The following is a 24,929-nucleotide window of genomic DNA, read 5'->3' as shown; positions in this document are numbered from 1 at the left end:
TAAGGTTTGCAAAACACTTCACACATGTCATTTGATCTTCACAACAATCCTGGGAGGTAAATACTATTACTATCTCTATTTTACAATCGAGGAAACTGAGGCCGAGAAAGGTTAAAATGACTTGCCCAGGGTCACACAGCTCTTGGGTTTCTGAGGCAGGATTTGAATCTCCAAAAAACAGTCATTTTTTTTCTACAGTTTCAACAACCAACATTTTTAAAGCACCTATTCTGTGTGAGACTCTGGGCTAGATAATAGGAATATAAAGACAAGACAAAACAAACAAACAAACAGCCCCAGAGGTGAAGAAGCTTACATTCAATTGGGATGACATAATATGCATAGAAATATGTGGATACACTGGTTTCTTTAAATGTCACCCCTTGGCTTCCATCTGTCTCTTCTACTTCTGCCCTCTGGAGCATTGAAATCAAGTCCCTCTTCTACCATGACAGCCCTTCAGAAGTTTAAAGACAGCTATTATGTCCCCCCTAAAATGACTTTTAGAGCCTATCCTCTTGGGCACGAGCTTTCAAAAATCACTGTAAATAGTTCCTTGAGAACACCTACAAAGTCTTCCATTTACCCAAGGATATAATTTCTGTAAGCCTAGAGATATAATCTAATTCAAGAAGTGTAGACATAGTACACCCCCTTGTAGCTGTTGTTTAGTCACGTCTGACTTCATGGACCCGCTTGGAGTTTTCTTGGCAAAGATACCAGAGTGGCTTGCTATTTCCTTCTCCAGTTCATTTTACAGATGAAGAAACTGAGGCAGAAACGGTGAAGTGACTTGCCCAGGGTCACAGAGATAGTCAGTTCTGAGGCCAGATTTGAACTCAGGAGGGTGAATCTCTCTACCTCCAGGGCCAGCACTCTATCCAATGCACCCCTTAGCTGCCCCAGTACACCCTTAATATTTACTATTTGTAAAGTGCTTAGCACAGTGCCTGGCACATAGTAGGTGCTATATACATGCTTATTCCCTTCCCCTCCCACTCCTTCCAGATGGAAAATCATTCTTGGTGGGGAAGAAAGTAAGAATCAAATGGGTCTGTTTTCTCTCTGCAATCAGTTAGCATGATACCAATTCATCACTGAAGTATGGATTTGGAGCGAGAAAGGATCTTGGAGCCCATCTAATTCAAACCCTTCATTTTACAGATGAAGTAATTGAGGCCCCGAGAGATGCGCTACTTTGTCCAAGATCATATGGATAGTAAGCAGCAGAGTTGAAATTTTAAACAAGCCCTTTGATTCCAAATCCAGTGCTTTTCCTACTGTACCATACTATAAGAGAAAAATTGCCTATCCAATAAAAAAATCCAATCAGAAAACACTGCTGTCTAGTCATAGCCTGAGAAAGGGGAAACTATATTAACATAGATATCTCCTTTCCTTGTTAATCTTCTTATTCTGAACATCTCAAGAAAAGAAAGCCATTTTATTAACTGGGACTTTTTTCCTAAGCTTCTCGTGTCTGTTTTTTTCTTTTTTTGATCATCAGTTATGTATGTCTCCTTCAGTCTTTTCTGAGTGTAGTTTTTTATGTACGTATCTGAGCTCATAAGTGCATTCTGTACATAGTCCCATTGGTGTACTTTGGTCATAGGACTTAGAACTGGAGGAAAACCTAGAGAGCCGCTAGTCCAGTTTTGATATAAGGAAACTGAGACTTGAGGAATTATACTTGGCCCAGTTGAATAAGCAGTAATGCTTATTCAATGCCAATGAGATTTAAACCTAGATTCTCTGACTCCAAATTTAATGCTTTTACTGGTACATCATCATTGTTATCCCCTTTTCTCCCCTGAGATTATTAATGGTAGAGAATCAGAATTACACATTTTGGAGTCTTCTATCTCTCTATTTTCTCAGAGGCAGCTGGTGGTGCAGTTGATAGAGTACTGGGCCAATATAGCAAACTTCAGATCAGGAAGCTCTGAGTTCAAATCTAGTATCAGATATTTACTAGCTCTATGATCCTGAATAAGTCACTTACCTTCGATTTGCCTCAGTTTCCTCAACTGTAAAATGGGGATAATAATAGCACCTACCCTGTAGGATTTTTGTATCAAATGAGAAAATATTTCATTTAAAAAAATAAAAGAGAGCTCTTAACATAGTGCCTGGCACATAGTAGATATTATAATATAAATACATAATATATAAATATGATGTAACATAAATATATATTCCCTTCCCTTTTGCCTCTTAGAGGCAGCCATGGTATAATGGTTAGAGGGTGGTCTCAGAGCTAGGAAGACTTGGGGTCATGTCCTACATCTAACGTATACAGGTAACTCCTAGCGCTCTTCTAGGTAACTCTGCAGATGCAGAGAAGTTGCCAACCATATTGTCAGATGGTCAAACAACAAGCATTTATTAAGCACATACTACGTGCCAGGTATTGTGCTGAGTAGAGATACAAAAACATGCCAAAAACTGCCCCTACTCTCAAGGGGTTCATAATCTAATTGGGGAGACCACATGAAAAATCTATATCTTTATATACAAATAAGATATAGACAGGATAAATAGGAGATAGTGAAGAAAGGGAAGGGAGGGGACTCAGAGTTCAGTTAATAAACGCACAGATCCAGTGTCTAACCTTAGCCATCTCTTTAGAGCCACATTCTTTCTAGAATTTCCATACATGAAATTATGTTTTCCATTTCTCTGAACTTTTGGAATGATGTTTTCCTAAAGTCTAAGGTATATATATAACTATGTCCAGCTTTTCTTCCCTTGACTATTACCTACTGTAAGATAGCACAGTACTATCATTAACCCAGTCTTCCAAGTCTGAAATCTTGTTATTGGTCACTCTTCTCTTTTCATCAGAGTATATGTGTATATATGTGTGTCTGTGTGTGTGTGTGTAGATGTATGTGTGTATATGTGTATGTATGTATATATACATATTTATGTAGATGTATGTGTGTATACACACATATGTATGTATGTATGTATGTATGTATGTATGTATGTATGTATGTACGTATGTGTGTGCCTCACTTAATCCTTACAACAACCCTATCAGGTAGGTACTATTATAATTATCCCCATGTTACAGAAGAGAAAACAAGCTCATAAATGAGAAATTAAATTCAACAAACATTAGCAACTAGTTCTTCCTTGTGAGATGGAACTAAATCCAGAATAGTAGTGTCTCATATGGTTTTAAATTAGGAACATATATAACACAACCTATTTGTAAGTTGGAGACTACATATATATGAATCTGAGGTCCAGTTGGTTAAGACCTACTCCTTTTCCCCAGAAAGTGCCTCTCTGAGTCACTTGCATCTACTAATCATGGCAGCAGCCACCTCCTCCCTGCACCTCCTCTTTCTGACCCCCCAAAACACAAAACAGTATTGCTGTTTGGATTTACCACATTCTAGGGACAGCTTTATGCCAGAGCATACACATAAAGCTCAAGAACTCTAGAAACAGTCCTACCCCATACAAAGGATTCCAACATCATTTCCCAGACAGACCCAACCACAGAACAATCTGTTAGTTGAACCTGCAAAGGCTAGTCTCACGGACCTGGTGATATAGAGTACCCCTGGGATAAAGGAGAATTGGGCAAGTTTGAAGCAAAATAAAGGAAATTAAGCCTGTTTTCATACAAAAAAGATTGCCTCACAAACTGTTTTTGAAACATTCATGTTTTCAGATTTAATATTTTAAGTGGAAATTAGCACTAGCAGCAATATTTTCTCATAAAACTTCCATTCTTATCAGAGGGAAGACCAAGATTCTGAGAAATACAGTTTAAAAGTTCCCTGATTATAGTCAAATACCCCCAGAAGGGCACTTTTGATTCTTGAGTACAGAGGCAATACTATATTCTGACTGTCAAACTCCTGGGATATTTCTCATGGGGGGAAAAACATCTTGTCCTATGGTAACTAGTCCTCTTGAAGTATGCATTGTATTTGTACCAAGTGTTTGTTTATGGCTTGCTTTGCTTGAGTGGGTTTACATGCCCAGAAAGTTGAACTTTTAACCTCAGTCAAGTGGCTGAAATGTGAAAGCTGGGAGAGTAGGATTGAGCTGAGTATATTAGAAGTATCATTGTATTGGGTGGCCATGAAAGCTATTTCTCTGTTGGGACGGATGTTGCTGTTTTAAAAGCTAGTACATTTTCCTGAACAAAGAGCAAATATGTCTAGACATTGATGAGTATTTAAGGGCAAAATGGAACATAGATACAGTAGTTCAAGAAGTTCTATTTTATTCAGTCAACTGTTCCAACTATATAAAGAAGGCTTTGCTACATCTGTAATTTCCAACGGCTCATGGACAGGGAATTGGCCATACTTTCATTTCCCACTAAACAATAAGGGAGTCAATGTTTTGAAAAGCACCCAAATGCTTAATCTCAGCATTTGCTCATTTATTTATTGGAGGACGTCATAAAAGAGCATACCACTCTATAACTATTTTTAATCCAAATCAATTAGGAAGTTTATGAAATCTAGGAAGGAGAAAATGATAGGTTTTCCCTGCCCATTTAACATTTGACCATACTAATGACAAGTCCAAAGATATGTCTTGTTCAAGTCAGGTTTAAAGAATAAAACTCACATCTGGCCTGTTACTCCAAACCCCAGATGTTCCCGACAAATGCTTGCTAACTAAATGCTAGACAGAGATCAAAAAGTCATTTCACTGGGGTCATCCATCCACCAACAATGGAAAATTACTATTTCGTCTGAAATGGTCAGAATGTAAAAGTTACTCTTTCTATTATCTATCAGTGGCTCTGGCTACTTCAATACACAATTGCCTAGAACAGCATTAATTGCCTGTACCCTGTTCTACACAGCCACCTAAGCCACCCAGAGTTAGTCACTCTGCCAGATTTAGAATCTTTGCCCAAGTAGTTATTCAGTAGGCTTCTTACCTTGCATCTTATAGGATGAGGCAGGTAAACAGTAAACACTGTGTCCTGATTTTTTTGGCATTATTTTTTCCCCTCTTACATTATTAGCAGCATTTTTGAGTTATGACCACAAGGTGGCAGAATTGTAACATGTTGAGATTGATTTGCACTTCTGTAACAAAGGTACGCATTGCAATAGGGGATTTAAAAAGTCCGTGCTTTCAAAGCAAGCTGGACAAAATATCTCCATGATGAGGCTGGTATACTTCCTTTGCTTCATATTAATGTGAAGGATGTAAAGCCATCTTACAGTATGCATTGAAATTAACGGTCCCTTTAAATTGCCTCACTGCAATCCCTCCTGATTTCTCAAAACAAAGCTATATTTATTCAAGGTAGAGAATTCAAGGTACCTCAATCTTGAATGACAAAATATCATTCTGTTTTTTTCTAGTATCTAGGCACATTCTGGTTCTCCATTAAAATGAGAAGGAAAGGGACAGCTTAGGCGTGCAGTGGATACAGCACCAGCCCTGAAGTCAGGAGGACCTGAGTTCAAATGTGGCCTCAGACCAAACACCTGACACTTACTAGATGTGTGACCTTGGGCAAGTCACTTAATTCCAATTGCCTAAATAAAATAAAATAAAATAAAATAAGAAGGAAAAACAAAACCCTTGCCCTGTATTTGGAACCTGAGAATCCATGGTTAAATCAGATGCATATTACCTCTCTGACCTCGTATTTCCTCTCTGGACCTCAGTTTCTTCATCTCTAAAGAAAACAAAACTGGCCTAGATGATTTTAAGACCCTTTCTAGCACTAACACTTATAATCCTACTAATTGGTACCATAAAGTGAATGCTCCACAGCCCTGTACCTGTAATGTAGGAATTCAAGAAAATAGAGACGTACACCCAAAGGAAAATGCCTTATGAAGATGGCAACAACCATGGTGGAGAATCCTGACACTTTGGTGATGTAGAAACTGATGGACACACGGAGTGGCACTGACCCTCTTTCAAATTAACCCACTGTCCAGTAAACATAAGCCCCAGAGGTCCTGCCCATGGGAAGCCAGGGCATCTAATCTCATTAAATTAGGAGCTCATTGAGGGCAGGGACTGTCTTTTGCCTCTTTTTGTATCTCTAGTGCTTAGCCTAGTGCCTGGCATGTAGTTGATACTTAATAAAAGTTTAATGACTAACTTATTGACTGATCTAATGTCTTACCAGTGAAAGCATCTGATTAGAGGACCCCCACACCCCCACAATTTAAACCCAGGATTTAGATGCATTATCCAAATCCTCTTGTACATAGCCTTTCTCACTTCATGTGTACAATTGCAAATTTTGTTTTTAAGGGAGATGAAAGCAGATTTACTAAAAGGTCATTGTTTAGACTCCTGTTCAATAGTAAACAGCTGTAGGAGTCATCTTTGAAGAGGATGGGGTGGGGGTTCACAAAACCAAAGCCGTTAATAGTTTCCTACTTTGGCAATAACACTTAAGTTACCTGTTGTCGGTTGCCATTATTTATCTGCTGTGATTTTGACTAATCTGAGAACAGTGTTTCATTAACCACTGCTTCCGCCTCTTGTTATTTTCTGCTTCTGGGGCAGACTGGTTACAGAAGTCACACCCACAGGCCACATGACATTTTTTGCCTCGATGGTGAAAACTTCTTTCAGAGTTCCCTTTATCGGTGGGAACTGCCTAAATCACAGATTCTCAAACTTTTTTGTCGTGGACCCCTTTAGCAGTCTGGTAAAAACCCATGAACCCTTTCTCAGAATAACGTTTTTAAATGTCTAGAATAAAATGCAGTAGAATTAACAAATGAAACCAAAACATATTGAAATTGTTATCTCCCCAAAATGATGGTGGTGGCCCTTTTTTTAAGTTCACCAACCCCAGGTTAAGAACATCTGAGCCCTGATGATCTTTGTAAAACCACTGGCCTTTTCCAATCAGGGATAGGATGATTAAATAGTACCTTTTCCGCAGACAGGGAGTGGCCTCTCAGGTCTGGATCAGCTAGCTTCCTGTTTCACAGAGAATACAATACATACACTCCGCCAGTTCTCAGGGGCACGTGTGCAACCTCAGTTTTTATGGGCTCAAGCATCCAGGTGGCCTGGCCTGGAAAGGAACAGGTGCTGTCTAAGACACATACCATAAATGTTTTGTATAATCCTAGTGTCATTTTGTCTTCTTTTTTATTATTACAGTAGAGAAGTTCATAATTATCTATTTAACGTTGTAATCTACAAGACTTTGAGGGTAGCGGCAGCAGCATCAAAATAACCTCCTGGTGATATTCCTTCAGGCTACCCATTATTCCCTAATTCCTCATTCTTACCTGACTTTTTCAATCATCCCCTTTTCAAAGAGAATAGTGAATCTGTGTCATTGCAGAGAGAGTTAGGAGCAGTTTAATCAAATTCTGCCCTCTCACGGATTCATTCACTGCAGGCAGGAATCTATTACAGAATTTGCAGGGATGACCCTAGCAGGGTGAAAAGGCATGTGTATTATTGGGGCTATTTTCCTTGGCGATGGAGATATTTCAAATCTGTGAATAGATACCGTGCCCCCCACCCCAATTCTATTTGTAATATGGACTGCTGGGACATTAAGCTCCTAAGACTTTTCCATCTGTGCTATTTTTTGCAGTTAGCCACTGTGTCTAGGGGAAGGTACTATATATTCATCCCAAATGGGGTTCATTAGTGCAGATGAATAACGTTTCCACCCACTGCTCTTTGAATATCAGTGTGGATTGTTGCCACAGTGTGTCTTTTTATAGCCAGCCCCCAAACAAGCCCATCCAGTCCCGGGCGGGGGGGGGGGGGGGGGGAGCAGAGAAGAGTGGGAATGCATTTCCATAAAGAGTGACTTACAAGCATTTTCAAAACACTTAAAGAATTTTACCTGCTGTTGCAGAGCTTTTCTGTTTGGCCTAGCTTAACAAAAGAAAAAAAGAGGTGGGGGAGAAAGGGATAGAGAGAGGAAGGGAATAAAATTTTCCTTTGCAAATAGCAATTCCCCAGGTTCTGATGAGTCACAACTGAGGCACACTATTCAGGAAAGAACAAATTGGCTTTCAGGTATTGCTGAATCCTGCTCTTTGGACATCATTGCTGAGTCAGCATATAGTCAGAGGTTGGGGCCATTCATAATGAAGCGGGGCAGGACTCAAACGTAGATGTGTTGGTCAGAGTGCATGCTTTCTAAGAAGAGTCGCCATTGCATAATAGCTTCTCATAAGTTAAGAAGGAAGGGAATGGGGACCTTTTTCATTCCAATAGTCTCTGGTTATCTGTGGGAGTAAGGGCTTCGAGGGACAGCTAGTTATTTGTCTTAGGTATCTATGGAAGAGCCCCTAGAATGTTGATGGTTTAATGGTGTGAGTCTAGTTACAGTGAGTTATGGCTAAGAATGTGCTGGGTTGCCTAGCAACAAACCATTAAGGGTTTGAATAGACCAACTTATAAGTTTAATTCACTAACTTCAAAGTCTAAATACACCATGACTTTCTAAAGGACCAGACTTTTGTTTAACAAGGAAAGAAAAAAACTGGAAGGAAAAAAATGTGAAATGTTAACATTCTCTTTAAAATCTTATGTAATAACAGTAATAGCTAGCATTTATATGACTCCTTAAAACTCATAAAGCAATTTATATACATTATCACATGATCCCACATCCTAGGTATATATATTGACATTTTACTTGGTTGGGAAGTTTCAAATGAATATACCTTCTGAAAACAAAGCTCATTTTAATGAAGCTGGCCTAAGTACAGAAGGGGTTAGAAGGTGATTCTGTCCTTTGAATGCTTCGGTGGCAGCTGAACAGGGCCAGACACTATCACTTTCTCAGGGGCATATCTGTCAAAGGCAGGTCAGGGTTTCAGGGGAGAGCCCCACACCTCCATCACTTGGAAGGTGAAATGGGCAAGCCCTGCTCAGGCCTTGGACAGATGCAACTCTCATGAGTTTATCCTAAGAAAGTAGGAAAAATATTACATTAGCTAAGGATTGGGTTACTGGTATCTACTTTAAATAAGGTAGGAAAGATACCCACTCCACAGCTCCCCCCTTTCTCCCTATGTACCAACTCAAGGTTCTGCCCCCCGCCCCCAACCCACTCCAACCAGCCATGGTAAAGAGAGCGTTCTACGTCTGGAATATATCCCCGGGCCTCCTGGCTATTTCTACCTATAATAATGAGGTTTCTGACAATGCGTGTTACTAGAATGCATTGTCATCATTAATAGGTGTATTACTGTACCAGAAAGATGAACTCCCACAATAAAAGCAACACTTTTCTTCTTAGGATATTTTTTTTAAATCAATTGCCAATCAGTAAGTATTGATCTGATTACTCAGAACTGGGTTAGATGATGTCAAAAGATATAAGAGAAACATAAGACATGTTCTCTGCCCTTTTACCACACAAAATGTATATTCTTGAAGCGATTAGGAAACAAGAGCCTCTTTGTTCAGTAGCCAAATCCACAGTTCCACCACTGACCATTACCTTGGTGTTTCACAGGGACCCTGTGCTGCAGATACAGAACCAGCTCTTTTGATAGGAAGCAAGCAGTTTGGACTTTCAAGAAACAGCCATATTGCAATTGCTTTTGATGACACCAAAGTTAAAAACAGGTATGTCTGATTCTGATATCTAACAATAATTATAAAACAAGATGAGCCCTAACAAAGGCAGAGCAACAGGGTCTTTTCTCCAGGGTGCTAAAATATAGATAACGCCAATAGCATGAACACTCTTGCAACTAGAATTAACTGAATAAACAACTGAGTTTATCTAGTTACCTGGTTAGCAAGAATGATTAGTTAAAATAAGATGCTACCAGATAAGGACTTACTAGTTACTACACTATAGGTGAGCCACTCCTTTCCCTGATGGGCAGTGTGCTTTACTATGCCCTCAAATCTCTACCCATTTGCCAATGTGGGACTCCATGTGTCCCTCTTCTCTAACCCATCCCTACTGAATTTGTATTTGAAAGTTGAGTTGAAAACACTTTTCAGTGCTGTTTGCAACAATGTTTTGTGAAGATTATTTTTTTTTAAATTCTAGTCTTTTGGGCTCTAATGACAAGTGATCAATGAAACTACTCAATATTTACACTCATACCAGTTAAATAAACGCCAGGACTTCCCCCCTCCCCTTGTAATCCAGAGCAAAGTAGTATAGAATTAAATATGTTGGGTCTGTGAGACATCATTCTTTGACATAGTAAGTCGTCAAAATCCTTGGTGCCCAAAGCTTATGTACTACAACTTGGGATAATGGAAATTTGCCCCATCTGTAGGAGGTCCATAAAATGATTTCCTGCAAGCCCTCACATTATTTTATTTTTTAATCTTTTTTTTAAAAAGTTTATTGATATACTTTTCTTTTATACTACAGTTATTTCGGAATATAAACTGCCTCACAGACTCCTTTGTAACAGGGGGGAAAAAGTTAGGAAAAGCAATCAATATAGTGACCCTGACTGACAACATATACGATATTCTGCTACTACTGTAGTTCCCCATCTCTCTGTTAAGAGGACCCTCCCCCAAGTCATTTAAAAAAGAAAAAGGGGATTGTTGCTTCATTCTCTGACCGAAAAAAAAAAAAAGAGACCTTTGAAAATCAGCAACTGAACCCTGGTCTTCTAACAATAACTTCAAAATTTGCAGCATTTCCACTGACTTTGAAAATTCTTACATTTGCAGCCTCACAATTGAATTTGAAATACGAACTGAAGCTGAATCAGGCTTGATGTTTTACATGGCTCGGATCAACCATGCCGATTTTGCTACAGTGCAACTGAAGAATGGCATGCCCTTCTTCAGCTATGATCTCGGGAGCGGTAACACAAGTACCATGATCCCCACCAAAATCAACGATGGTCAGTGGCACAAGGTATCAGGGCGGGGATATGTGGTTATGCCTTGCTTAGTTGAAGCCATGGAGGATCTCCTCCGGAAGGTGTCATTTTACCCTTCCAGGTATTACCCCTAACAGTAGGGGAAAAGGGGAAGGGTTTTGGGAAAAGTCTAAAAGGGGTTCAGGGAATGGAGTTTGCCGCCCTCTCCCAGGAAGCTATGCGTATCTCTTTGTGTGTTGTGGGAAAGTACTTCCTGACCCACCAGAAAGTCTCAGCAGCCTCATCTGTAGGATGGAACCCTTTAACATACTTTAGATGAGTATAGTTTCTAAAGAAAGTATTTGGAGCACCTTCTAAAAGCTCAACCCTATATGCTAAAACCAATATAATTGTAGGTACAGAACATACTGTACAATCTTAGTATCCTGTTTTTGCTTGAATTGTGTTGATATGGCTGATAGAACCTGCTGACACATTAAAAAAGAAAAAGAAAGGATGGTTAGAGTATCTCTCTCCTGAGAGCTCACAAAATGCTGATTCATAAAGGTCTCTACACCTGTGTCAGCCTATAAAGATAAAGCTTCCATATCCCTCCCCACTTCTCACCAGTCCCACAAATTGTCAAAAAAACACATTTTTTAAACTTTCAGTGAAGTATATCACTTGATGCCAGATTCTAATATTAATTCATCTAAGTGTGACATCCAACCTTTGCAAAAGGGCCAGGCAAACTTAAAAATAAAAATTTAAGGTGAAGTCAAGCCCATCTTGGAAATTACAAATGGATTCTTTATACTTACTGACTTACAACTGATCATCATCAACTAGCATTCAATACTTCTTCTCTTCTGTTAAATATAATGCTTTTAAATATAAAAGACTGTCGAGCTGAGGAGTTAAGTAAAGACGCTTAATAATGATGTAAACTAAGGATTTTTTTTTATTTTTATTTGAGTTGGGGAGGGGGAGTTAGGTACTCTCATTGCAAACTGAAATTTGTATTTCACGGTCTTTCCTGACCTAAACTTTCATCTGACTGTGCTTTGACCAACATGTGCTAATCTTTTTCAAATTCTACAGTAGGCTATGATTCCATAGGCAGAGAATAACACTGTGGAATGAGCAAAAAAGTTTGAGAACCACTGCGGCATAAACTCAGACCAACATTTCATTGGTTCATAGTATACTTTTCCTCTATTTATACACCAGGATTCTTATACAACAAAACTAGTCTTCATTCTCTATACTTTCCTCTACCCAAGAAACATATTCACCTCATTTGCACAATGTAATAATCTATCATATTCCTCCCTGAGCTTCATATCAATCCATCTGATTCAGCTGCTACAGAAACACTGGAACAGTTCAAGAGGCACTGCTGTTAGTTAATTGTGTAAAGGAGGTGGCTTATTAAACACAGTAACGTAGCATTTCTGAAATTATGGTGGTTTGGCCCAACTGAATTGGCCCTTGCTCAATTCAACCAATGCACTTTTTAAACTTTACATTAGAGGGAGGTTTTGGTTTTGCACATATAAATCCCTATCAGCACAAGAAGTCTATAGGGGTTCATGATAAATTATCTACCTTTTCTCCCAGATAACTCAACAACTGCTGTTTCTTCATACCGTTTTCCATCTCAGTTGTTAGAAGTACAAACTGGTTAGGAATGCAAACTCAGCAATCTATGCTCCAGTTCTTTAACCTGAATGAAGCTCGACCTACAAAATCTCTTTGAATTCATGAGGACTAGGAGTTCCTGATTCTTATCTCTTTGTACATATGGAATATGTCCAATCTTGGCTATTATGACTACTAATTGTAACACATTTCTTTGAAAAAATAGATTAAGATCCTCCGGACCAAGCAAGAAGGAATCTTACTTGTAGATGGTGCTTCTAACAGGACAACCAGCCCCAAGAAAGCTGATATCCTGGATGTTGTGGGAATGCTGTACATTGGAGGGCTGCCCATCAACTACACAACAAGAAGAATTGGTCCAGTAAGAGCTTACAATATCACTGTGTTTTCAGGGAGTCATTTGGACATCAAAGTTTCTTTGGTCACTATGGCAATAAACTAGCCCTTTTCTCAACTTCTTAAAAACTTATTTAAGGATACCAACTATAATGGTCTTTTGGAGAGACTCAAAAAAATTTCTTTAAGTATGGCCAGCTGTAGAAATAGAGTGCCCAGCACCGTCAGGAAGACCTGAATTCAAATGTGACCTCAGACACTTATTAGCTATGTAATCCTGGGCAAGCCACTTAACCTCTGTTTGCCTCAGTTACCTTATCAGCAAAAATGGAGATAATAATAGCACCTACCTCCCAGTGTTGTTATAAGGACCAAATGAGATAATATTTATAAAGAGCTTAGCACAGTGCCCAACACATAGTAAGCACTATGTAAATATTTGCTATTATTATTATATTATAGGAAAAGATTCTAGAGGTATAATTTTTGGAGCATCTATACTAGGCCTTTTTTAATAGAAGATCATAAATTTAGAGTTGGAATCATTTGATTTTATATACGAATAGAGGCATAGAATGGGTAAATGATTAGGCCAAGGTCACAAAGGTAGCTCCTTGCAGAGCTGGGACTCGAAACCATCTGCCCCCAATTCCAATATAATGAGTTTTCCCCCACTTCACCATGCTGTCTCACATTTGTATTAATGGAGAATTCCCTGTATACAAGTAGGTTCGGATTCTGCCTTTGACACAGGCTATTTAATATTTTGATGCTGCAGCACTTAGCATTTTGGTACTCTGAGAGAAACGCTTGCAGGAACATTGAGGAACACCTGTAGATCTCCATTGGAGCCAGATAAAATCACAGTTTTAGAAACAAAAAGAAAAACAAAACCTGTTAACCCATGTTCATCTATTAGCTATGGCTTTGGCAAAATCCTGAACTGCTTTAAATCTCAGTTTTCTTTTCTATAAAATGGAGATACCTGGGGCAGCCAGGTAGCACAGTGGATAGAGCACTGGCCCTGGAGTTAGGAGGACCTGATTTCAAATCTGACCTCACACACATAATATTTCCTAGCTGTGTGACCCTGGGCAAGTCACTTAACCCCAACTGCCTCAACAAAAAAAAAAAAATGGAGACACCAGTACTTGCTCTGTTGGTAATGATATGGTACAGTGGAGGAAAAATATCTGAATTTAAAGTCATGCAAATTATGGTCCTGACTAGCCAAATTCAGGGTATCATCTCTTCATCTATAAAAAGAGCACATCAGTATTAGATGACACCTACATCCCCTTCAGCTCCCTTATAGTGTTTTAAGGAAACTTAAATGGAATGACATGGGTAAAAGCAACTTGCAAATTTAATAGTACCATACAAAAATAAGGTATTATTATGCAAAGACAAGTACTAATTAGGCATTTTATCCATAGATGTATGGGGACATTTTGGGTTCTCCCTCAAAACATTAGTGTTAATTTCCTTCCAATGAAGTTACTATCTGTTGGATACACTATCTCTGGCCATCAAAAATAAGAGTCAAAATCTCTGTGAACAGTTCAGAAAAGTGGTAAAAATCGATTGACTTTCATCAACCAAATAGGGAAAAGTTATTATCTGAAAGGAGTCTAGATGCCTAAACCATAAATGATTTCTAGAAAGCTCTACTTAGTTATACAAGTGAAGCAAAATTTTAAGATTTGAAAACGTTATTCTTAATGTAATTTACAGTATGTACCACATAATATATTGTTGCTGAAAATAGTCATATGGGCCCTATGAGTGAATCTCTAACAAATCACTGTTCTCATGGGACTGCTCACAATAAGGATCATTAACCATATAATCAACTAATCAAAAGCATTTATTAAGCAACTACTATATGCCAGGCACTGTACAAAGTACTCTACAAATAAAAAAGTGAGTCTTTCTCCTCAAAGAAATCACATTCTTATACATGTCAGGCAAGATGCAGACTACTTTGGGGCAGCTGCCCAAATGCTTTCAACCTACACCCTAAAACCTTGAGGTTTAAAGTAGGCCAGTCTTTAGAATTATTCTAGCAGTAACTAAGTATTTCCTTTAAAAAGTTCCTTACTCTTAATAAAGTCTCTCAGTGAAGGCAAAGGCTTATAAACAGCTTAAATATTTGTTTTGAAATTTAGGTCGTCTACAGCATCGATGGCTGCATGAAGAATCTTCAAATGGCAGAGGCTCCTGCAGACCTTGAAAATCCAACCTCCAGCTTCAGTGTTGGCACGTGTTATGTAAACGCTGAAAAAGGAACGTATTTTGATGGAACAGGTTTTGCCAAAGCAGGTGAGGCTAATGGGTTCTTTCACGTTGAATATTATATATAAGGAATATATGTGTATATCATTGAATTTTATGTTATGTGTAACATATTAATAAATATATATACTGTTGAAATATATGGTATATAATATTATATGTATATTTATGTGATTATGCATATATGTGAATTTCATTCTGGTTGGGGAAAAAAAAGTCTCCTAATTCTTGAATTGTTGTGCTGGAGTTATTAGAAATGATAATAATTTACATGTGTATGATCACCTGGAGAAATTATAAAAATAACTATCCCCGATCCTAAGCAACACACAATGAATCAATATCAGTCAACAAGCATTTCTTATATGCTGTGCACTGTGCTCTGCATTCAAGGTGCAAATAAAGGCCAAACCAGTCCCTGCCCTCAGAGAGTTCACATTCTAATAAAAGAGAACTGAATGAACAAGCATTTATTAGGTGCCTACTCTATGCCCATCATTGTACTAGGTGCCATGCCTAGGTGCTAGTGATACAAATGCAAAAATAGGATAGTCCCTGCTTGTATACAGATTATATTCTAATCGGGGGATGTTGCCAGCAACACACTGGTAAATGTTTACCAGCTCTCGCAGAAAAAAATATGCACATGAAACAATTTTAATTTTAAACTATATTTATTAACATTTTCTTAAGTCTAGACAATAAACAGAACAATAAGTCGATCCCCTGATTTGTAGCCTTTGCCAACTTCTGAGGCGTCAATGCTCATACTGAAAATTTAACAACCAGCTCTCACAAAGCACAAGCATGCTCCATCCAGCAAACCTTTGGATATAACACATATTCAGGGGCAAGAGTCCAAGAAGGGAGTTTTGGTCTAGGGATTCACTGGGATAATGAGTGGAGAGTCAATTGTCACATCCTTTTTGGTAGCACTGTTACTAGCCCCTCCCCACTCCAATCCATCTTCCATTCAGCTACCAAGGTGATTTTTTTAAAGCAAAAGTCAGACCACGTTACTCCTTACTCAAAGAGCTCCAGTGGCCCCCTATTACCTACAGACGCATATATAAACTCCTCTGTGTGGCATTTAGAGCTCTTAATTACCTGGCTTCTTCCCACACTTTATTCCCCTTTACAATATAGTTATACTGTCCTACTTTCATTTCCTTGAACACAACACTCTCTCACCCACCCCATTGCCTCTACACTGGTTGCACTCTGTGCCTGGAATGCTGCTTCCCTGCAACTCCATCTCTTGGCTTCTCTGGTTTCCTTCAAGATTCAGCTAACTCCCACCTTCCACAATAAGCCTTTCCCAGTCTATTCCCTTTTCCCCCTCAATGTCTAATCCTCTGAGATTACCCTCCACGTACTCTGCATATGTGTGTGTGTGTGTGTGTGTGTGTGTGTGTATGTATGCACATATATTGAATGTACCTGGTTATTTAAATTTTTCTCTCCCATTAGAATATCCTTTTCTTGCAGGAAGGGATGGTTTTTGCCTTTCTTTGTATCCCCAGCACTTAGCAAAGTGCCTGGCACATAGTAGGCATTTAATAAATACTTATTGACTGATGAATCCTCCCTAAGGTTTTCGTAAACCTGTAGAATGCTAAAGAATTTTCTAGTGGGGTTCGTTGTAGTATATGACCTGTCAAAGTTTGTTTAAGCTATAAAATTTTACCAGTGAGATACTATGAGGGTGTAAGTTACCTCTTCCAGTGAAGTCAACATTTGGGTAATTTGATAAACTTATTCACATCATTAATGTATATTCTCATAACCACTTACTAAATAACTATCAGAACACCATCCTCTCCCCCAACCTCAAGCTTAGACTAGCTCTCCCATCCTACTCATACTTCCCTTTTTGAAAATCAGTGCTTACCTCCAAGAAGCACTTTCCCTGATCTCTCTCCAGCCATACCCCAGGGAGAAATTATCTCTCCCTCAAATTTCTTTCTTTTAAATTTTTTTTTTATTTTTAGGTAATTGGGGTTAAGTGACTTGCCCAGAGTCACAGGGCTAGTAAGTGTCAAGTGTTCTCTCAAATTTCTTATAGTAATTTTCCAAGCTTTCCTTTGCCCCTTTGCAAGTTGTGTGGTATTTACTTGCATAGCTCTTTTGTCCAGTAGAATGTAAGTTCCCTGAGGGCAGGGACCATTTATGTTTTTGTCCTTGTATCCTTAGCTCCTAGTACAGTGTGACATACAGTAGACTCCTAATACCTGCTCACTAAATTAAATCGGCTCCCCTTTCCATGCATTAGGCAGTCCCTTTTAAGGAATATTACAGCATAATTCTTCAATTGTTTTCCAAACACCTAGCCCAGTGACTTATAAATTAATACTTTCTAAATTTAATCATATTAAAAGAACATAGGTCTTAGATTCAGAACATCTGAATTCAAGTCTAGTCTCTAACAAATATGAGTTGTTTGACCAAGAGCAAGCAACTTCACAGAATGACAAAATTTTAGATTTGTAAGGTACAAAAATAACCATCTAGCCCTACCCAAACTGAAAGGAAAATATCTTTGTCCTTCAGTTTTCTCATTTACAATGTAAAAATAATATTACATGTGTTACTTACATTATCATCATGATCTCAAAGGAGAAATTTCTGGAATGATCAAATCTAATGGTTTGATTCTTGTCTACATTTTAGCAGTTATCATTTACAGTCATCATTATTACAGATTTGACCACATCACTCCCATGGTTCTAAAACCATTGATAGCTCCCCACTGCTTAAAGAATAAAATAATGGAGGGCCTCTAATCTGCCTCTAATCCACTTTGCCAACTTCTTTTCCCACTTATTCCATTTCATCTTACAGCCAAACTGAACTAAAAGCTATTCCCCAATTTTATCCTGCATTCTTTCTTCTGTATGTTTCCGGGGGACCCCCCCCCATAACTGTGATATACTTCCTCCTCTTTTCTGCCTACTGGAACACTTCTCTTCCTTTGGTTACCACTTCTACTAAGAAGCCTCTCCTATTCCCTCCAATTAAACATGTTTTCTCCCCAAATGTTCTAAAACTCTGAAATTCTCATTTGTCCTTCTCACGTCTTACCATGCGTCATACTTTTTTGCATGTATATGCCATGACTTTATTAAAGTATAAAGTATATATTCCTTGAGGATAGAGACCACGTCATTTTAAGTACCTAGTTTACATAGCACCTTACACATAGTGGGCATTTAATAAATGTTTGTTGTTTCTTTCACCTGAGTGATAGATTAACATCTTAAATGAAATATACAGTTGTCAAAGTGAACATTTTTGTGCTCAGAATTTTTTTTTCCTTTTCTTCCTACAGTTGGAGCCTACAAAGTAGGATTGGACCTTCTTGTGGAATTTGAATTCCGTACCACTAGAACCACTGGTGTTCTTCTGGGAATCAGCAGCCAAAAAATGGATGGCATGGGCATCGAACTGGTAGATGAAAAAGTGAGTGGCACCAGCCAGGTCACTTCTGCATGTATTGATGGTCATGAAAATGCTTCAGAAATTGTATCTTTGGTCTCTTTATAGATAAGCCTAATTGCATTGTATGTTAATAGTGAGCCTCTTTAGGTAGAAGCTGTCCCTTGGCTCCTGGCTTACTTCATTGCCCCTACGTATGCATTCTCTGGATTTGTCTTGAGGTTAAATGTATTTATTTCCCCCAATAGACCTACTGTGCGCAGTGCAAATTAGCACTTATCTATCACATCTCCCAGGGTTTTACTAGATGAAGGATGTGATTCCTTCCTCTGTCTCAGCTAAGGTATAAAAGCAATGATTCATGTAAAATAAGCCAACAGTCTACTTACTAGCTGTGTAACCCTGGGAAAGTCACTTAACCCTGTTTGCCTCACTTTCCTCATCTGAAAAAATGAGCTGAAGAAGTATCTTTGCCAAGAAAACCTCAGATAGGGTCACAAAGAGTCGGACTGAAACGACTGAACCAGAAACAACAGCCCACGGTCTCCCAATGGCTATCTAAAAAGGGAGGAAAGGTGGGCTTCTCTCAAAAGCTTTCAAACAAAAATATAATGAAATGCAAACCAGCTATCCAAAATGTGTAGGTTTCCAACTGAATAGCACACTACTGAAATCTTATTGAGCCAAATATCATTACAAAGAACTCCAAAAAAAAAAAAAAGAACTCCATTAAATGAGAGTGATGGTAAAGGTGAAATTCTGGATCACCTTGATTTCAAAGTCAATGGACTGTAATAGTGAGATGATGGCCACTGTGAAAATTTTTTTTATCAGACTATGTGTCCTGATTTTTGATTCAGAGATCAGGTTGTACAAATGATAAGCCCATCAGCATATTGAAGGGGAGGCCTCATAGGGCTTTGTGACTTAGTTATCTTGAATAACACACATAGCACAGTAGATAATGTTGGAGCTGGAGACAGGAAGACCTAAGTTCAAATTCTCCCTCAACATTTACTGGCTATGTGAGCATGGTGGAGCACGGTCCGTGTCTTTGTCCATTCTCCATATCTAGAATGCTCTCCCTTCTCCATCTGCCTCTTGGAACCATATCTCCCCTCAACAGTCAGCTCAGGCACTACCTCCTTCAAGAGGAGACCTTTCTTGCTTCCCTTTGTAATTAGTGCTCCCCACCCCACTCAAAACTGCTTTGTATTCATTATGTATGTGTGTAAGTATATATATACATATAGACACACATATACATACCTGCATACATACACACATATGTGCATGTATAAAATAAAATGTGTATATATAGTGTATATATATGTGTGTATATGTGTATATGTGTATATACAAACATGCTGACATATATGTGTATGTATAAAATTAACTTAGCTGTACATATGTTGTTTCCCTTCCACAGAATATAATCTCACTGAAGGCAACATTTGTCTTTGTAGCTTCAGTGCTTAGCAAGGTGCCTGATACATGTAGGTATATAATAAATATTTGGTGAATTTAATTAAACAGCCAAAAGGGGAGTGGAGGGAATTCCATGACAATCCATCTGCCCTGCAGGTGAATTTCCTTTTATATACTGTCTTCCCCAATTAGAGTATGAACCCCTAGAGAGCCACACCTATATTTCTTATTTTACTTGGGTTGCCAGCACTTAGCACAGTGCTTTGCATGTAGCAACTGCTTAATAAATGCTTTTTTCACTCATTTATTCATTCTAAGAATAGGGAATAGTGTGAAGGAAGGCATGAAAGGGAGAGGGTGCAGATATATTCGGGAGACAGAGAACAGACCAGTTTGACTCAAGTATAAGAATGTGTGGAGTGAAGTGATAAGAGATCTGGCTAGAAGACTAGGGAGGCACCAGATTGGATAGGGCCTTGACTGTCAATCAAGGCAGTCTGAACTTGAACTGGGAGGCAATAGGAAGCCACTGAAGGTCTCTCAGAGCACAACAATGCCATAATTAGATCTGGTCATAAGAATTCTTCAATTATATCAAGAATAGGGGGAAGCTAGGTGGTGCAGTGGATACAGCACCGGCCCTAAAGTCAGGAGGACCTGAGTTCAAACACAGACCAAACACTTGACACTTAATAGCTGTGTGACCCTGGGCAAGTCACTTAACCCCAATTGCCTTAAAAAAAATGGATTGGAAGTAGAAGAGAGAGTAGGTGGAAAGACTTGTGTAACAATCTGGGCAGGTGGTAATAAACCTCTCACCTCAACACCTCCACGTAATAGCAAGAAGAATAGAAAGGTGAGAAGAGGCATGAAAAATTTTGCTGCTGGAGAAAATCTACCTAAAGACCCACATTTCTGCTGCAGCAAGTAGCAACACAATAGAGAAAAAGAGCTAGGTGTGCAGAAGAGGAATCCAGTTTTAAAATATTCATTAAGGGATGCTATGTGCAAGACACTAAGTTGGGTTTAGGAGGAACAAAGATATAGGCACAGTTCTCAAGGAGCTTACAATGTCTGGCAGAGTAGAAAGAGGGGGTAGAGTCAGAGGCCCTGAGTTCAAATATCACCACTGATCCTTATTGTGTGACCTGTGCCTCAGTTTCCTCATCTGGAAAATGTGGAGATTGGACTAGATGGTCTTGTGAGTTCCCATCCATCTCTGGATAAAGGCTCCTAATAGGAAAGCATATAAATGCAGGTATAGCATCCACTGTGCTGGACTTGGAATACTTGCTAATTCAATACTGTCTAAGCCACTCCCACATGAACATAACTAATTCAAATAGCTTTAGCTAGAGACAGACCACCCCCCCCAATTATTTTTTTCAAAATCAGTAACATGTCTAATTAAGGATGTTATTTTCATACATCTTTGTTGTTGGGTTCTTTCCAGACATATCCAGTTGCCTCTGTCCTATCCAATATTTCTTCTAAACCTTTCTAGTATGTTTTCATTTGGAGCTTAACTATATCCCTTTCTTCACCATCCTCAGAAAGGGGAAAAAAAATCCCCTCAAATACTCGAATTTTCAAGACCTGCTTATGTTATTGAACACATATTTCTATCATTTAGACAAAAACTTCACATCTATATACTTCAAATGTCTGTATACTGTGCTTTTCAGTAGCTAAGCTGTTGTCTGACTAAGGGCCCTGAGCATCTGTGGTGAGGATCTCTGCTTGAAATGAAACTCCTTATGTCATTTTGAGCCACATGTATAAAATGAGGCATCTGAGGAAAAGAGAGTGAGCCAGTAGAAAACATGGACAAGAGACACAAAGAATAAATCTTAAGAACCTTTTCACAGATGAATCAAATTAGTGAATCACTGTGAGCCACTACCTTTAAGACAAGATTGGAAGCATTTCAAAGAGGTCCAGCAAGTATTTCGAAATCTGAGAAGCACTTCAGCAAAATATTTTGATCTGTGCTTTCCAGTCTAGGGGGGGAAAGAGCTAAGAACTCTAGAACTGTTGCCTGCCTACTAAATCCTTATTATCTGGCTTCCAAACGGATTTCAAATGTTCAAATGACAGAATTCTTATCGCCAGCTTAGCATAACTTGACTGTTGCTCGCCCTCCCACAGACACACCCACATACACACATAGTACTTAGAGGCAAAATGGTGATTTGTAACCCATGCTGATCATATTTATATTTTAATTCCTGTCAAGTTTGTTTTGATATGACTTAACTGTGTTTACTTGAATCTGTTGGCCTTGTTCTCTATTTTTCCATCAGTCAGTACTACTAATTTATCAGATTTAGGACTGGGAGGACATTATTCTAACTGGGCTATTCATAACTGTTTGATTTTCCCAACCCAGCTCATGTTTCATGTGGATAATGGTGCAGGCCTGTTCACTGCTGTTTATGACGCCGGTGTCCCTGGAGCTTTGTGTGATGGGGAGTGGCATAAGGTGACTGCAAACAAAATCAAACACCGAATAGAGTTAACAGTGGATGGGAACCAAGTGGAAGCTCAGAGTCCAAACACTGCGTCTACATCAGCTGATACAAATGATCCTGTCTTTGTTGGAGGATATCCAGGTGAGTTTAGATATCAACAATCAACAATAACTCACATTTATAAAGTGTCATAAGGTCTGACAAAACTAACTAAGATTTGTTGCTTCCAGCTCTCACACGGATGTTGTATTTGTGGATTGGAAAATGTTGAAAATATTGAAATTTAATATCAGATTCTCCAGAAAATGAATCTTAGTACCTTTAAGACCAAATTCTTTAACTCCTTCCATAAAATCCCCAATGACTTAAATGAGTGAATGTCTTACGTAAAACATATGGGTTGAGTTTCATTGGTGGGAAGTTTGAGGATACAGGAAATGAATTTGGCTCATAACAGATGAAACATCTAGCCTAAATTATGTTCCAAGCAGTTGTTCTCTCTGCTACATTTTTGATTAACATTCCAGGGGAATCATAAAAATCAGTTATGAAATTACTCTGGAGGTACTAGAAATCATTGGGTTAAACATAGCTGACTTTCCCCTTAGGTTGTTAAAGAGCTCATATTTATATGACAAAGAAGCCTTAGCAAAAAATCTACATTTAAAAGCCCTAGCAAGCACATTAAAAACAGCATATGAACCACAGAGAGTTATGTAAAGTGCTCATAAACAAGATTGACCAAGTTAGTTCAAAATAAGACAAGTGCATATGATAGTAATAAATAGAGCAATAATTTTTAAAACACCAAGGACTGCTTTTCATCATTGCAATATGAGAGAAATAGATCCACATTTACATATAACCTTTCTTCTCACACAAAGAAATGCAAAATGATCACAACCATATTTTAATAATGGAGGAAATAATACACAGATTGGGGACCTCTATAGTTTCTGAGTTTTAATGGTATTCACTTCTGTCACTCAGGTAAAATCAAAGATATTATGAATGACAGCAGAAACTTACCTGTTCATATTCAATGAGAAATAAGGCTGAATGGAAGTTAAACCTAATTTTAGGCCCCTTCATGGGAGTTCCTCCTTATAAAGAAAGGAGCTTTTGCAGAAACATTTTAATTCCTTTGGATTTCCCAGGAAATGTTTCCTCATGATGTAAAAACTCTTATAGGGTTTCTTTTATAGAGCTTCTCTGTAAGAAGCTAACTTTTAGTCATCTGTCTTTAGATTCCTTATTGTCTACTTCAGCAAATACATGCCTTTCTTTAAAATTCAGATTTTGTAGTTTTCCACGGCTACAAATTAATCAGTTCCAACCTCAGTTCCTGAATTGATATTTCTTAAAAGTTAGGGAAGTGTCTCATGAGCTTAAAAGAAGCTTGGGATTCTCTTTCTACAGTTTAAAACACTGATGTCAAAATTCTTAGCCAAGCTATACTTCCAAGTTGAACTGTTGTTCAACTAACAGGGAACTAACAGATGCCCAAGTATCTGGAAGTCTACTCTCACACTAATCCCTTTGCCTTTTGTTTTTCAGATGGTCTCAATCAGTTTGGCCTCACAATCAATATCCCATTCAGAGGATGCATCCGCTCACTGAAATTCACCAAAGGCACTGCCAAAGCTCTGGAAATTAACTTTGCAAAAGCCTTGGAGCTGAAGGGTGTCCAGCCTGTATCTTGCCCAGCCAACTAATAGAAATGCTTTAAATCCCAATTTGGGTTTTTGGAAACAAATGTATTAAGTAAAACAAATATGCTTTACCTACATATATGAATAAAAATTGGTGCAGCAAAATGAATTCTCTCCTTGAACTCTTCAAGTGGTATCCCTTTAGGGGAGATCTCAGACAAGTTTTAGATTAATTTCTCTTGCAGGCCATTAATATTGAAACAAGTTCATCTGACCTAATAAAATGGTGAGATTTTCAACATGCCTAAAAGTGCATTTAGGGAATAAGAATTTGACTGCAATTTGTGAAAGCAGTATTCTTTGGCCTGCTTCTAATTAATATTTTTATTATCATTTTCCATGTGTCCACTTTGGCATCCATTATATCATCCTACTAAAAGCAAAAAGGATTATTAATTTCTTTGTACACTTAGAAGGAAATCAGCACAACCTTCTTCCCCTTCCTAGTGTCAGCATTATCGTAATTTCTTAGATCTGGGTTCATTACCAAAGACTTTAGATAGAGTTACAATTAGACAAATTTTTCATGTTGAAAGTAGATATAAATGGGATTCAGAACAGGGGATTTAATTACTTGATTTCCTTATTTGATGAGGTTTATAGATTTCTGGGAGCACCCCAGAACCAAACCCTATAAATGCGTAAGTACATATGTGATACTTTAACATTTGGAGATTTTTTTTTAAAAGGCTTGAGTTCATGTTATACAGTGATCAAAAGATAGTAGTCTTCACTTGAAAGCAACATAGTGTAGTTAGCTAAAGAATTGCCTTAAAAGGAGCAGCTAGGTGGTGCAGTGGATAGAG

General features: G+C 38.4%; 1 protein-coding gene across 1 annotated transcript in view; it reads left to right on the top strand.

Moving 5' to 3' along the window:
• Positions 1–24,232, top strand: part of LAMA2 (laminin subunit alpha 2) — a 790,327-nt gene extending 766,095 nt beyond the window's left edge. Inside the window, exons 57-63 of the mRNA XM_078155150.1 lie at positions 9,458–9,570; positions 10,651–10,840; positions 12,652–12,807; positions 14,951–15,104; positions 18,406–18,536; positions 22,330–22,552; positions 23,969–24,232. Of these exons, the coding sequence (XP_078011276.1) occupies positions 9,458–9,570; positions 10,651–10,840; positions 12,652–12,807; positions 14,951–15,104; positions 18,406–18,536; positions 22,330–22,552; positions 23,969–24,126 (1,125 nt within the window). The 3' untranslated portion in view covers positions 24,127–24,232. The remainder of the gene's footprint in view (positions 1–9,457; positions 9,571–10,650; positions 10,841–12,651; positions 12,808–14,950; positions 15,105–18,405; positions 18,537–22,329; positions 22,553–23,968) is intronic.
• Positions 24,233–24,929: the final 697 nt, after the last annotated feature.

Source organism: Phascolarctos cinereus, unplaced genomic scaffold (assembly GCF_003287225.1).
Source record: "Phascolarctos cinereus isolate Bilbo 61053 unplaced genomic scaffold, phaCin_HiC Scaffold_5;HRSCAF=322, whole genome shotgun sequence".
Lineage (NCBI taxonomy): Eukaryota > Metazoa > Chordata > Mammalia > Diprotodontia > Phascolarctidae > Phascolarctos > Phascolarctos cinereus.
Note: the sequence above shows the minus strand (reverse complement) of the source record. Positions and strands in the feature narration are given on the sequence as shown.